Source organism: Pteronotus mesoamericanus, unplaced genomic scaffold (genome assembly GCF_021234165.1).
Source record: "Pteronotus mesoamericanus isolate MK-2021 breed Mesoamerican mustached bat unplaced genomic scaffold, CSHL_Meso_final contig_130, whole genome shotgun sequence".
Classification (NCBI taxonomy): domain Eukaryota; kingdom Metazoa; phylum Chordata; class Mammalia; order Chiroptera; family Mormoopidae; genus Pteronotus; species Pteronotus mesoamericanus.
The window spans coordinates 24,119,968-24,134,594 of NW_026555060.1; the positions used below are offsets into that span (position 1 = coordinate 24,119,968).

The 14,627-nt window shown below is 38.7% G+C and overlaps 1 protein-coding gene across 1 annotated transcript in view; it reads right to left on the minus strand.

Moving 5' to 3' along the window:
* The window catches only part of ITGA8 (integrin subunit alpha 8), a 165,699-nt gene that overhangs the window by 87,540 nt on the left and 63,532 nt on the right, over positions 1–14,627 (minus strand). Inside the window, exons 12-13 of the mRNA XM_054593425.1 lie at positions 12,464–12,669; positions 11,419–11,610 (exon numbers count right to left, since the gene is read on the minus strand). Of these exons, the coding sequence (XP_054449400.1) occupies positions 11,419–11,610; positions 12,464–12,669 (398 nt within the window). The remainder of the gene's footprint in view (positions 1–11,418; positions 11,611–12,463; positions 12,670–14,627) is intronic.

Consider the following 14,627-nt stretch of genomic DNA (forward strand, 5'->3'; position numbering starts at 1 on the left):
GGAAATTTCATTCATTCATTCATGCATTTAACAAATATTTACTAGATGTTGGCCACTGCTTTCAGCACTAGGGCTCCCACGGTGAGCTAAACCACAGCCAGTGCTTGCCATCCACTAATGAAATGTCCAGTCTAATGGAGCAAAAAGGGACATCTATCAAATAATCACACAAATGTATAATTGCAGAGATGTTTTTAGAGGAAGAACAACAGTCAGGGAAAGCTTCCTGAGGAAGTGACATTTGAACTGAGTTCCTAAATGGGAAGTGAACTCCGGGAAAATGTCCAGGGTGTGCAGAGACGGAAGGGAAGCTTCAAGTGAAGTACACTAAAATATGGCTTTTAAATTGTATAATAATAAATTTAATGACTTATGAAAAGAACGTGCAGTGGGAGGTCAGAAATAATGTGGAGGTTCTAATACAAGGGAACTTACTCTGACTCCTCCACATCCTCCCGTCCCTCCCTGCCACCACGACAAGGCAGCAAGTTTCTCTTGACTATATCTTTAAAAGCAGGGTCAAGTATAGATGATATCCTGCCATATTTATTGGTGCCTTGGGCTTCAGAAAGAAGGCAACTTCTAGGATTGAGTGGTAGTGGCTCCCCAGTTTCCTGGCCAGCATGTAAGAAGCCTGGACATTGTCACTCTGTCCTAACAAGTAAAAAGTTAAACAAACTGTAAAATCGACAACTCTTAGATCCATAAGAGAAGAGAGATCACAAGGCAAAATGCTGCTCCCCAAATTGAAGACACTGACAAGCAAATACAGAGAATCAAAAGTTACCAGAGCAGCAATCTTTCTGGGAACCAGGGTGGAGCATCCAGGCTGTGATTGGCAAATATTGCTCCAGGCTCAGCATGGAAAACTTCGAGAGTTAAAAGCTCCAGGGAGATCAAGTCACCAGGTACGGGGACACGGCTTTATCTCCAGGGTCTCTACCAGCTTCTCACAGTGAATATCAGAAAACCCCCTAGCAGGTGGAACCAGGAAAGGAACGGTTTTGAAATAAGCCAGGGCTTCCTGTTCTTTTGAACAAGGTCTGCCCTCCTAGAGAAACTATTCAAAGACAGCCTAACTGACCTGTGGAAGGAAAATGCCCAACTCCAGGCCACGTGAGCCATCCTATCCCACCCCAGGTTGGGGTGGGAGGTTCTAAGAAGCACATGTGAAGTTCACAGTCTGGGGGTTCACTAAAGGCTGAGAGTAGGGCTTTAAAACACCACCCCTCCCCCAACACCTACAACCACATCACTCAGGGCCTATTTATAGCAGTTTCTTAATTCGATACAACATGCCTGGCTATCAAAACAATATTACAAGATAGTCACATAAATAAACCTAGACACACTAAACCTATATCATAAAAATAACTGGCTTACAGGTGTAAATGTAAAACACAGAACCATAAAACCCCTAGGAAGATGTCATAGAAGAAAAGGTCATACCCTAAATGACCCTGATTGTGGCAATGACTTTTTAGATATAACACCAAAGGCATGATCCATGAAAAGAAATAATTGATAAGCCAAACTACATTAAAATTAAAAAAACTTTCTGCTCTGTGAAAGACAGTGTTAAGAGTGAGAAGACAAGCCACAGACTAGGAGCAAATATTTGCAAAAAACACATCTGATAAAGGATGTTATACAAAATATACGGAGAACTCTTAAACCTCAAGAATGAGAAAACCACCCCATTGAAAATGGGTCAAAGACCTTAACAGATACTTCACGAAAGAATATCTACAGATGTTAAATAAGCACATGAAAATGTGCTCACACTATATATTAGTCATCAGGGAAATGAAATTTATAGCAATGAGATATAACACCACACACCTATTAGGGTGGCCGAAAACCCAACACACTGACAACACCAGATCCTGGTGAGGACGTGAAGCAGTAGGAACTCTTCTTCACTGCTTGTGGGGCTGCAAATGGTGCAGCCACTTTGGAAGAGAAGTTTGATGGTTTCTTACAAAACAAAATATGATCTTGCCATGTAACCCAGCAATCTTACTCCTTGGTATTATTCCAAAGGAGCTGAAAATGTATGTCCACACAAAAAAACCTGCAACCCTGCACATGGATGTTCATAGCAGCCTTATAAAATTGCCAACACTTGGAAGCAACCAAGGTGTCCTTGAGTAGGCGAATGCATCAAGAAACTGTGCTCCATCTAGAGAGCGGAACAGTATTCAGCACTAAAAAACAGTGAACTGTCAAGCCATGAAAAACATAGAGGAATCTTAACTGCATATTACTAAGTGACAGAAGCCAGTCTGAAAAGGTACATACTTTATAATTCCAACTATATCACACGCCGGAAGAGGCAAAACTATGACACAGTGAAAAGATCAGCGGTAGTCAGGGGTTGTGGGGGAGAAAGGAGTGAATGGGTGTGGCACATTCTGTATGACACTATAATCGTGGCTACAGGTCACTATATATTTATCCAGACCTGCAGAATGTACAACACCAACAATGAATCCTAATGTAAGCTACAGACTTTGGGTGATAACTGTGTGTTAATGTAGGTTCGTCAATGGTAATAAATGTCCCACTTGGGTGGGGGATGCTGACGATAGGGGAGGCTTTGCATGTGTAGGGACTGGGGAAACATGAGAATTCTCTGTACTTGTTTAATTTTTCTTTGAACCTAAAACTGCTCTAAAAAATGAAGTCTATTAAAATAAACTTAAACTGAGCCCTGGCCAGTATGGCTCAATTGGTTGGGCATCATACCACAAACTAAAAGGTGACATGTCCGATTCCTCGTCAGGGCACATGCCTGGGTTGTGGGTTTGGTCCCTGTTGAGGTGCAGGAAGGAGGCAGCCAATAGGTGTTTCTCTCTCACATTGATGTCATTCTCCCTCTCTTTCTCCCTCCCTTCCCCAATCTCTACAGTCAATGAAAGAAAAAAACAAACAACTTAAACTGACAGATGATATGTACCATAAATATGTAGTAGCCATATGGTTAGATTTCTTTTATCTTGGTGACTTATATTTTAGAAATTGTTCAGGTGTGTGAAGGGAGGCAGTTCAGGCATTTAAGGGAGTTCTAACCTAATTTTAAAGTCATTAAGACACAATTTTTAAATATGGATGGTCTCTTCAAAGTTGAGCCAGAAATGAAGCAGATGAAAGTTCTCAGAGATCTTCACATCAGAGTAAACAAAATAGAAATACCTGTTTTAGAGACCTGATTCTCCAAACTTTGATATCTTCATTTTAAGCCTGGAGAAGTAATGTCTTCATATTATGTTTTGGACTTGAATATGACAATTGTTAATCTTTGTTTTTTGTTTCATAAAAAGCAGTTGTGAATATAAACAACAGTCTCAAGCTGGATCTGTGAATTTCTGAATCAAAAAAGTAGACCACGTATGCAGAGTCCCCTTGGAATGGTATCACAAAAGCAGAATGTCAGGGCGCTCGTGCATGGCGGGGTGGTCGCAGGTGGGTATGTCAGCTTCATCTCAGTGGTCCATAGAGTAATTGTATATTCAACACACAGCTTGGAATCAACTGTGGTAGGACTGCTTACACAATGGAAATTGATAAATGCTACAGATTTGGGCTTTTGTTCACCACAGATCTGCTTGTTAGATATTTACTAACACACCTCTGAATATAAAAGGTATGTTTCCAGGTCGAAGGCATAGGCAGCAGGATCTCTTGAGAAGGGTTGAGAGCGGCTCCCAACTGCCTCCGTGAAGCTGGGAGGCGAGCTGGTTACCCACCAGATCTCATCCTCAGCAGGAGCTGAAGGTGGTCCTGGAGCTATTTATCCCCAAACGCCTTGGCACTGGCGTTACTGCTGCGCTCACCTGGCTCAGTGCACTACTCTCACCTGGGGTACTATCATGGCTGTTGACCTCACCTTCCTTTTTCATTATGACTCATTCTGCTCATTGCTTAAGGCTGAAGTTCTTGAAGCGTCATTTTGAAATATAAAACGTATTTCACCAATTATTTCACATGCTATTCAATGTCCTTTAGTATTACCTGTCCCAAATCTAACTTTCGTTGACTCTCTTCGTTTGTGCTCCCATCAGTTTGGACCAAATCACCTCCAAAATGGCCTTTTCTTACCTCGGAGCCTTGGCTCGGACTGTGACCCTCCCCTGGAATGCCTTCTCTGTGTAACCACTTCACAATCGTACCCGTATCATAAGACCTTGCTTAACCACTACTTCCTCCATGAAGCTTTCTTTGAACATTTTAGCTAAAAGGAGTTTTTTCTTTTTTAACTCGTTCATTATTTTTTAACCTTAAAACTCATCTCTTATACTATCTTGTATTAGTCAACTGTCGGATGTTTTATCTCCATGACTGCACTGTTTAAGGGTATGGATTATGTCAAACTGTATCAATGTCATTTATTACTAATATTTAATGATTATTACTAGTTATTCACAGTGCCTACTGCTTTAAACATAGTATCAAACTTAACATCCACAACCCCTCTTTAAAGGGGGACTATTATTAGGCACTTGTATACCCGTTTTACCCAGGAAGACTGAGGCTTAAGGGGTTGAGTAAGGCTGCACAGCCAGCCATTGTTACAGCTAGAATTTGAACTCAGGCCCATGGGGGCAGGGTCTTTGTTTAATTCAGTGCCATAACCCCAAAACTTAGAAGAGTGACAGGCACATGAAAGGCACTCAATTAGTGTTTGTTGAATAAATTAATAAACTGTATTTCCATGCACAATCTCCTCAACATTATATAATCAGTAAATATTCTCCTATCATCATCTTTAAAAATGAAGAATATTAATGCTGTCCTCAACATTAGCTAAAGAGTGTTAAGGTTTCTCTAATACATGTTCCTGACAACTAAAATGCAAAAATACTGACTTACAAAATATAGGCTGAATAATAAAAACATAATTTATTGAGGTCAAGTATTATCAATGGCTTACAATGTAGCTATAATGTAAGGGAACATGGTGCTCTAAAGAGCTCAGTGCATTCCAGGTCTTATCTTGACACTTCAGCAGCCAGAGAACACCTGGCATCCAGATCTTTGTCTCTAAATACCATTCTTCACAAAAAAAAAAGAAAGAAAGAAACTACAGAACTTTGAAGAATGGTTGATTCCAGCACTGAGCAGGGAAAATACAAGATAAGCCTGAAATACCTTATTGTGTCAGAAAGTAAGGAAATGCTCATAAGAGAATGGAAATATTAGAAGAACACAGGAACCTACTGGAAGGAATTCCCACTGACCAGATGGGGACAATTTTAGCAACAAAAATAAATAAATACAGTAATGGATTATAGCTCATAAAATAAATATCCATGGATCCATACAGATATAATATATTGAATAAAAAAATGGATAGAAAAGACATCTTTTCTTACATTAGAATTGCAATTAATAAATGCAGAAGGAATAATGGAAATGGAAAATTATAATTAGGCAGTAATAATTGTTGTAAGGGAGAATTATCAGAGGATGCTAAGATTAGTGAGCAATGGTATAATGTGAGAAAAAAACACAGGGTGTTTGCATAGTATCTCTAAAGATACTTATTATTACAAAGGGAAAATAGTAACCTTACAGTGGGAAGCCTGGCTGATACCGAACTGCAAAAATGACAGCAGACCTCATGAATTCCCAGCTATGATGCACTAAGAAGGGCACAGCTTCGGTTGTGCAGTGTTCTTGCCAACAATGCAAACATCAGACATATCTAAATTCAATGACACGCTTCAGAATGTCTATCCACATTCTTCAAAAGTGTCAAAGCCATGACAGCAAAGAAACATCAAGGGACTTTCAGAGATTGGAGGAGACTAAGGAGACATGACAATCAAATGCAATGTGAGATCCCAGATTGGATTCTGGACTAGAAAAGAACACTAGTGGGAGAGACGGTGAAATTCTCTTAGAATTTCTAATAGGCCTATAGATTAGTTGGTAGCTAAGTGTACTATGGTTATAAACTTTGTTAATAATAGGGGAAGCTGGGAGAAGGGTTTATAGGACTCTACTCTTTTTGCAACTTTTCTGTCAGTCTAAAATTGTTTTCTAGAAAAAGAAGTCTTACATGCTTCATTAAGTCTTTTTTACCCCAAAGACAGGGCCTTAATAATCTACCCAATTTTACATAGAAATATGGGGAAGCAGGAAATTTAGATCTTGGATTACAGAACCAAAGTTTAGCATTTAAAAAGACCCTTGGAGAAGTATCCCATACATCACCTCACTTTCAGGTGAAAAAAGGAAGGCCCAGAGGGTTGCCGAAGTCATGCTGTCTTGGGGGCACTAGTTCTAAAACCTGTCTTTTATCTCTCCATTCATTTTTACATCTCTTTATGACATTGATAGAGTCAAGTCCAAGAACTATTTCTGTTGACTTAATTCAATGTAATCTAAATTCATAAGGTCTTTTTAAAATTTACTTTTATTGCTGACTCTATTACAGATGTCCCCATTTTCTGCCACCTTTGCCCACCCCCACCCCGCCCCCGCCCTCCCTTCCCTCTGGCCATCGCCACGCTGTTGGCTGTGCCTATGGGTTATGTGTGTCTGTTCTTTGGCCAATCCCTTCACCTTCTCTCATCCAGTCTTCCCTCCCCCTCATAAGGTATTTTTATTAAAAAAATGTAATATTTTGATTTCTAATGTGTTTATAATAAAATTATGAAAATCTTGCTTCAGAAGAATATAATGTTTTGCTTTTCATAAAAACTTGAGTAGCAGTTTGAGGAGTGAGAATAAACTTCATATCAATTTGAGGAGCTCAAGGTTTGATTAAAATGCATTATTCTCATTGGTTAAAGCCATCCTTTTATTTCTTCTCATGTGTAGCTCCTCTCTTGCTGGGCTGTTTGTACAGACACACAGACACAGACACACACACCGACATACACACACACACACACACACACACACACACAGTTACTAAAAGAGAAAACGGGTCACTTTATTACATTTGGTACAATCGCCTTAGATGGCTTCATGGTATCATCATCATCTTCATCATCTGTTAGGGTCCTGAACAAGACAATCATAGCCTTGGCATTCAGCCCATGTTTGCCTCCGGCTTTTATTGCCTGTATGATTTCTGTTCCTCAACAAAACCAGCACCTCCCTCCTCCACCCTCCAGTGTCTGGACTATGCATTTAGCAGATGGCCTTGTTATACAATCACGTTTAACAGAATCAGACGAGATCATTGAATTTTAGGGATTTCTGACCATCACAGCTGTTTCTTCTCTGAAATGCCTTCACTCAATTAATGTATATAAGATACTCCTCTGGTCAACCCTAGTTGTCCAGTGAGCACCAGTGTAGAAGCCTGAACATGTTTACTTTTTGAATAGGAAAAAAAATTTGGTGCCAGCAATAAAAAATACTTATGACTCTTGTTTATGTATGTGCCAATGACAATATAAGGAGGGGGACACACAAAAAAAACCAGAATTATTTTTTGGAGGGTGGGCCCCTTGTAGTACAGGCTTCCCCCTGGTAGGTGAACATTCTAGGAGCCCATCTGTATCAGTGCACCAGCTGGCACTGTTGTGAGAGGCTGCATTCAGCTTCTGTGAATTTTTTTTTGAAGACTCTTTCAACACTTTTGTCCATTTCATGAGGGGCGATTTACAAGGGCACCTGCCCACACTGCAACGAGGGTTCAGTAGTGTTTGACCAAAAAACCAGCGTTACCCCTGCGCCCCACCCTCCCTACTCATCTGATCTCGCCCTGATCCCTGGATGAAAAAAGTCCTCAAAGGAAAACGTTTTGCTGATGTGGAAGAGGTAAAACAAAAACAGCAGAAACACTAAAAGGCATCAAAATCGATAAGCTCAAAAACTATTTTGAGCAATGGAAAAAACATCTCAATAGGTGTATTGCATCAAGTCGAGAGTATTTGGAAGGTGACTGAAGTTTAAACATGTAAGAATAAATACACATGTTTTTATAAATAAATTCTGGTTTTGAGGGGCCTACCTTCGTATTTGTCATAAGAAGTCTAAAATCAATACTGAGTGGTTAAGCTAGATGTTAGGAAAATTATTCCAAATATTGTTTCCACAACAGAATCTCTATTTCTACAACTGAATCTCCCATGTCTGTCCATTATATCCAACTTTTCTTGGAACACTGAATCAAAGTTCCAGGATCATCTTTCACATCCCCTCTTCTTCCCACCCCCATCTCTTCTATCTCCCATCATAGCCAGTCATTACCAAGTCTTGTCTATTTTCCATTTATACTATTTTGTCCTTCCTTTCAAGTGCCATCGTCACCATTCTAATTTGGGCCTAACTCATATGAAATTAATTATCCCCAAATGGCTCAGAGGCTGAGAGGAAAGAGCTTTTTCCATTCCTGGTACCCAGGAAATCATAGCAGTGAGAAATGGTAGAAGTCCTTTATGCCTCACCTCCCCATGAGGATGGGTGAGTGGTGGAATTATATCATAGCTGGGCAGCAACCTCATGACAGTAGGGGAAGCCTCTAGTGAGGATCCAGCCCCAGGAATGTTATGAGTGGTTCTCAAGCCAGCAGAGTGTCTGTAGCTATGTGCTCACTCTCGGAGTCCTACGTGTCTGGGGCAGGGGAAATAAATATCACACTATAAATTAAGCTTGAAGACGATGGAAACTGAATAAGCAAAATAAAATAATATAAATTAGTGTGCCTAAGAAAACGAATACCTCCTATATACAGGGTCCCATTTTAAAATTTGATTGAAGAGCTGTCATTTATTAAACTATGTTCTATTTCGTCTCATTTTAATGTAACAACACCATTTCATTCTATCAGCAATCTAATTTCATCTTTATCCCAACATGTAATTATCTTATTTTGCACATAGGGAAACTGAAGTCAGAGAGGTTAAGAAAGTGCCTCACTCGTATATAGCTAGAAAACAGAGGCGTTAAGTGTGAAGCCTGTGTCATCCACCTCCAGCATCCTAGGATGCAGGTTTTCAAAATCTTCGGTGGCCTTACATGTCTGAGAAGTTAAGTAGCTTTGATTCCGTTCACATTCATCAGATTCATATCTCTTCCTATAAGCTATTTTACAATATTTTGTAGAAGAAAAAGAAAAAAAATACCTTTCCCAACCCAGAAAGTGTAAGCACACACAACCCAGTGAAGTGGGTATTATTAGCACCATTATAACAGAAAAGAAAACAGAAGCTCAAAGAAATCACATCACTCGTCCACTGCCACACAGCTCACCATGAGGGACGGGGATCTGAACGCAGGCCATCTGACTTCCCTTCCCTTGCTCACAGGCCCTCTGCCGCATGAGGTCAAGTCTGAATCTAGAAGTGGCTGCAAGAGTAAGGCTCTCCACCTTTGTGGAAATGGAGGCTTGAGAGCTAAACGGAATTCATTTATAGAAAAATAGGGAAGCTACATGCCTAGTTCCTGAGTTATGCCTGCACATTTCAAATCTGCTATGCTACTTACTGGACCTAGTCGCCCGCCTATAAGACAGTTTTCCTCTTAATAGGTCCTTGGGGATTTGGTGTCAACATAAAAAGGCTTTTTTTTTTGAGTGGCATTCTTTTTGCAAGAAGATGAGAATCAGGGAAAATGTTATAGGATCATAAATCATAAGACGCCTATATTCCCACTTGAAAGGTAGAATTGGAACCAGAACCAGGTCTAATTAAGATGAACTCTGAAAGCCCCAAGACTATCCTGAGGGATAAAAAATCAATTTAGTGGCACTAATGGTCCTGACTTAGTGAAGAACATTTACTGGACAGACAGATGGATATACACTGCATTAATATTATCAGTCACTATAAATTGAATCAGCCTCAGTAGATGAAGACATTGACTAGCAAACGGCCTCAAATGACTTTTTCTGATTGTTAGGAAGGGATAAAAAATATATACTTCATAGGTAACCTCTCTGTTCCCTGTCCTACTGCTTTTTCCCTGCTCCCTCCTTGAAGGAAATATTCTTGGAGAGAAAAGTTGTTTCACATTTCTCTCCCTTCTGGCCCTTTTTTAGGGGACTTCACAGGGAGTCAGTGGACTGGCTATTTAACTAATATGCCCTTTATTTCCTTTAACCTTGTGTGAAGCACAGCATAATAAATAGCAATAACTTTCTAAATTAACTGTTTGTTTAAAACTTCAACCCAGGAGTTGAATTTCATTAATCACCCCGAAATACAATGTATTTTGGGAGGAAATCACATAGAGGATATAAATTTTGGATTATTTAATGTAGAATACATTACATGTGAGACACCTCCCCCCACCAAAAAAAACAAAAACTAACCATCATTGATTAAATTCATACAGTATAACCTATGAAAATAAATTTAACCAAGTGCTCTTGAAATTGCCGCAGGTAGGACGCATTTGTGTACAAATTTGTATACAATGCAACGTTAATCCATTTTGAACCCACTGTAATGTCTACGCTAGTGCCATGAACTATTTCTTCAAAATTTATAAGAACATGTTGCAGTATCCTTTTTGCCTGCTCCCAGAGGGTATGAGAAAGCTGAGCAACTGAAATTAGTGATGTATATTTAGGCAGTCAGTTGATTGGAACACTGCCCCAAACCAGGAAAAGCTCTACATATGGAAAATGCTCAATTAGGGGAAGGGTGGTAGAAGGAGACAAGGCTTTAATAAATAGTTGAAGCTGTCGGTTAACTATTAATGATTTCTAAGTATTTATTGAAACCATCTTAACATAACCAACATGAAAGTGAAAATTAAACCCTAAAACCAAGAAGTCTAATGTTCTCTGCTAAAACCCATGATTACTGAAACAATTCTTTAAAACCAACCCATATTTTCATATGGCCTGCACAAAACAGGAATGACAGCTCTTAGCTCTATGGACTTGCATGAGTCCTCAGTATGAATCAAATAATCAAGGATAAGTTATGATTTCTATTATGAACCAGTTCTTTTTGCTTCACTTTAAAATGTTCAATCTATCTTTGGAAAACCCAAAATATGGCTGGAAAATATTTATGCTCTAAAAAACATGATGAGCTTTATGACAGAAACGATGAGGTTCATAATTAATAGGAACTATGAGATCAAAACAGAATATGGGGTTAAAATAAAGTGTTCGAGAAAGGCATCCAATGCAAGATGTCTTTGTCAATGGAGACCAAATTACTGAGAGGTTTCAAATAAACATTTTTGCTGCAAAGTTGACCAGTTTTATGTCCAATGCAGCTTTTTAGAAAGCCACCTTGCTTTTCTTGACAGGAAAGGGAGTGTTTGTTTTGTCTGCCTTCAAATTCTTGTGAAAGTCTCTCTGGAAGCCTACGAAGAATCTGTGCCATGGGTGAGCCTGGCCTTCACCTGTCTGAGAGAGCTGCTTGCACATGACATGTTTCCCAGAGAACGGGCTCTTTCTAAGAAATGGACTCTCTTTAGGGAAAAGAAAGAAAACCTTACCTGGGTAATCGTTCTTGTCTATGTCCGAGTCTCCTCTTAAAGTGAAGCCGAAGCCAGAAGGGATAGCCTGCGAGGCCCACATTCCTTGCAAAATTTGGGAAGCCTTGGTGTTTAAGCCACGCTGGTTCCCGTTGTAAATGAACACTTTACCTCTTTGATCTGAGCCTGCAAAGGGTGCACCGATGGCAACATCTGCAAACAGAGACAACATGGATGTATTTTTTTAATAAAGAAGAAAGTTTTGAAATACAATTAAGTACAATCAAAGAGCAGTACCATATAGTCCAAAGGGCTTATAAAGTTTTCCATGAAAATTTGTAGTACTACAGCAAGGGTAAATTATTTGTTATCTTTTATCCATTCAACACAAATGGTACAATACCAGATACTTACTACCAATACCTGCCAAAGGTGCTAATGAATACTGAGCCAATGAGAATAACCCCTCAGGCTATTTTGTTAGAGCAAATTCCTATTCATTCCCTGAACTTCAATCAAGAAACCCACTACATGTCGGTTCTTAACTTAAAGGCCCTGAAAATGTTTCCAAGATTTTGTGTGAGTTTGCATGTTGAGGAGAGGGTACTTATAAGACATTCATAAATTCCTAACTTAAAGAACCACAGACTTCAACTAAGAATTTAACACTGTTTTATTGCAAACACTGAAGTTTGCAATACCCAACAGATTAATCAGAAGGCCATATTCTTGCTAATCTATGGACATACATTTATTTGTCTTCACTTGGTACACAGAGAAGATTCTTTAGTTCTCTTTAAGTCACTATATCCAAATATCAATTTTAAAAATAACTGCTGTCTTTATTTAGAACTGTTACATAACACCCTAAATCAGCTTGAGAAAATTTCCATGTAACACCTGTATTAATCAAAACATACGCATTTTAAATTACCTTGAGATTTTTATAGTTTATTAAAAAATCTACTGAATCACACACACCATTGTGAGTATTTCAAAATGTCCATGCAACAGTAACATTGAATTACAGCCACGTAAACAATTTCCACACACTGGTGTAAGTTACCATTGTATCCATCTTGATTCAGGTCTCCTAAGTGTGCCACAGCACTACCAAATCTCCCGAAAACCTCTGTGCCTGCAAGGACCTGTGGGTCTTCAAAAAGGAGGGCGCTCACTTGCATATACAGGTAAACTTGACCCACTTCTCTTGGGTTACTCTCAAATTCACGTTCCATAAAGAGAGGGGCCCCAATCAGTATGTCGTCCATTCTGTAGGGAACAAACACAAAAGTCATCAGACTGGCAGACATGAGGGCCTTTTTGGTACATTTTAAATCAACTATATTAGTACATTTCACTGGTACTTTTCCCTTTTGCAAGGGGCATTTTACAATCATCATCTTTCTTTCATTGTTTTGTTATGTCTATGGGATAGAATGCTGCAAGAAAATAAGAATTGTTAACTTATCACACTGAACTTTTAACTATGTTAAAAGTGACTACTTTAAGGAAACCACATATATTTCACCCTTTTCAGCTTCAAGTGCATTTCCAGAAATTGTAGATACACAAGTAAAACATTACCAAAAGGACCTAAATAGATTTTTGTAAAAGTGGATTACACGTTTCCAGAATTTATATGACTATAAATTTAAATTATGACTTTTTCTTGCAGAATAAGGTTTAAAACAAATTTGTCTTCCTATTTCCTGTTGTTACTTTCATTAAAAAAAAAGAAAGAAAGACCAGAGAGTGTTATAACACTGGCTAGAAAGATAGAAAACAAAATTTTCATCCCAAAAGAGAATTTAGAGGGTTTGTTTTTTTTTGTGAAAAAATAGATATTATCGCAGGAAACTAATAGATAATTTTTAAGGTTGAAAAAAACTCAAGCAACAGATGCCTAACCACATGAATCAGAGATAAAGACAACCACTGAGAGAATAAAAACCAAAAATGGTTAAAGGTATTTCCATCACAGAGCCAGATGGCAAAAAAAAGAAAAGAAAAGAAAGAGAAAAAAAGAAAAGGAATAGAACAAAACCTTCTAAGCTATTCAGGGTTTTAAAAACATATACATGTGTTATTATGAAAAATTTTTAAGAAAAGTCACATCAACCAAAATTCATAATTTGATCTGCACTAATGACCTCTACTAGCGTTTGTCTGAGGGCACCCCTATCCTGGGAAATACAGTTATGTGAATGACTCCAGACAGAAATACAAATCTGCATTTGACTTTTATGTCTCTGTAGATTGGGTAATATGCAGAAGTTTGCCAAGTAAACTAATTACTAAAATATTATCATTAATCTAAAAGACAGGGATAAAATGGCAACCGTTACGAAGAGCAAGATACCTCCTTCACAGCAATCTGCAAGACACACCAGCATTACTCTGACCCACCCCTCTCTCAAACTTCTTGTTTTCCTTGTAGTGTGCATCATGTTTCTCAGTATGACTCAACAGATACCCTGTGTACTGGCTTTTTTTAAGATACTATGAGAAGTGATTTAAAGAATACGGTGACTCTTAGGTCAACTCTGTTCCTAATTAACTTAAAAGTGAGGTCAAATTGCTACTCATATAACTATAAACAAGGCACAGCAAGACAAAGTATGAGTGATCCAAACTAAATGCTGGGAATTCCAGACAGGGAGAGAGCTGGTACTTGGAGGGGGTTAAGGAAGGCTTGGGGAAGAGATGGCACTGAACATGCATGGGTCTCTGACAGGTAGACCTAGAGGCAGGCTTTCCAGGTGGTGGTGCCGTGAGCCAAGGCGAGTGTCCCTGAGTGGAGTTAAGGAACAGTGAGTGGTTCAGAAAGCTCCATGCTAGAGGGATGCCTCTGATTTTAATTGGAAAAGTAAAATATACAAAGAACTCTTAAAGTGCATAATATGAAATAGCAATGGCAATATATAACAACATAAAATGTAACATTGTTATTAAATAACACTATATATTATTGCTATATAAAACCAATGTTATATGAATATAATATAAACAACAAGAAAACAAACCATTAAAAACTGGGCAAAAATCAGAATAGATACCTCATCAAAGGGGATATGCAGATGGCGAGTATGCATTTGAAAAGATGCTCAATATCACATGTCATTAAAGAACTGGAAATTAAAACAGCAATGAGATACCACTACACACCTATTAGAGTGGCCAAAATCCAAAACACTGACAACACCAAATGCTGTTGTGGATGTGGAGCA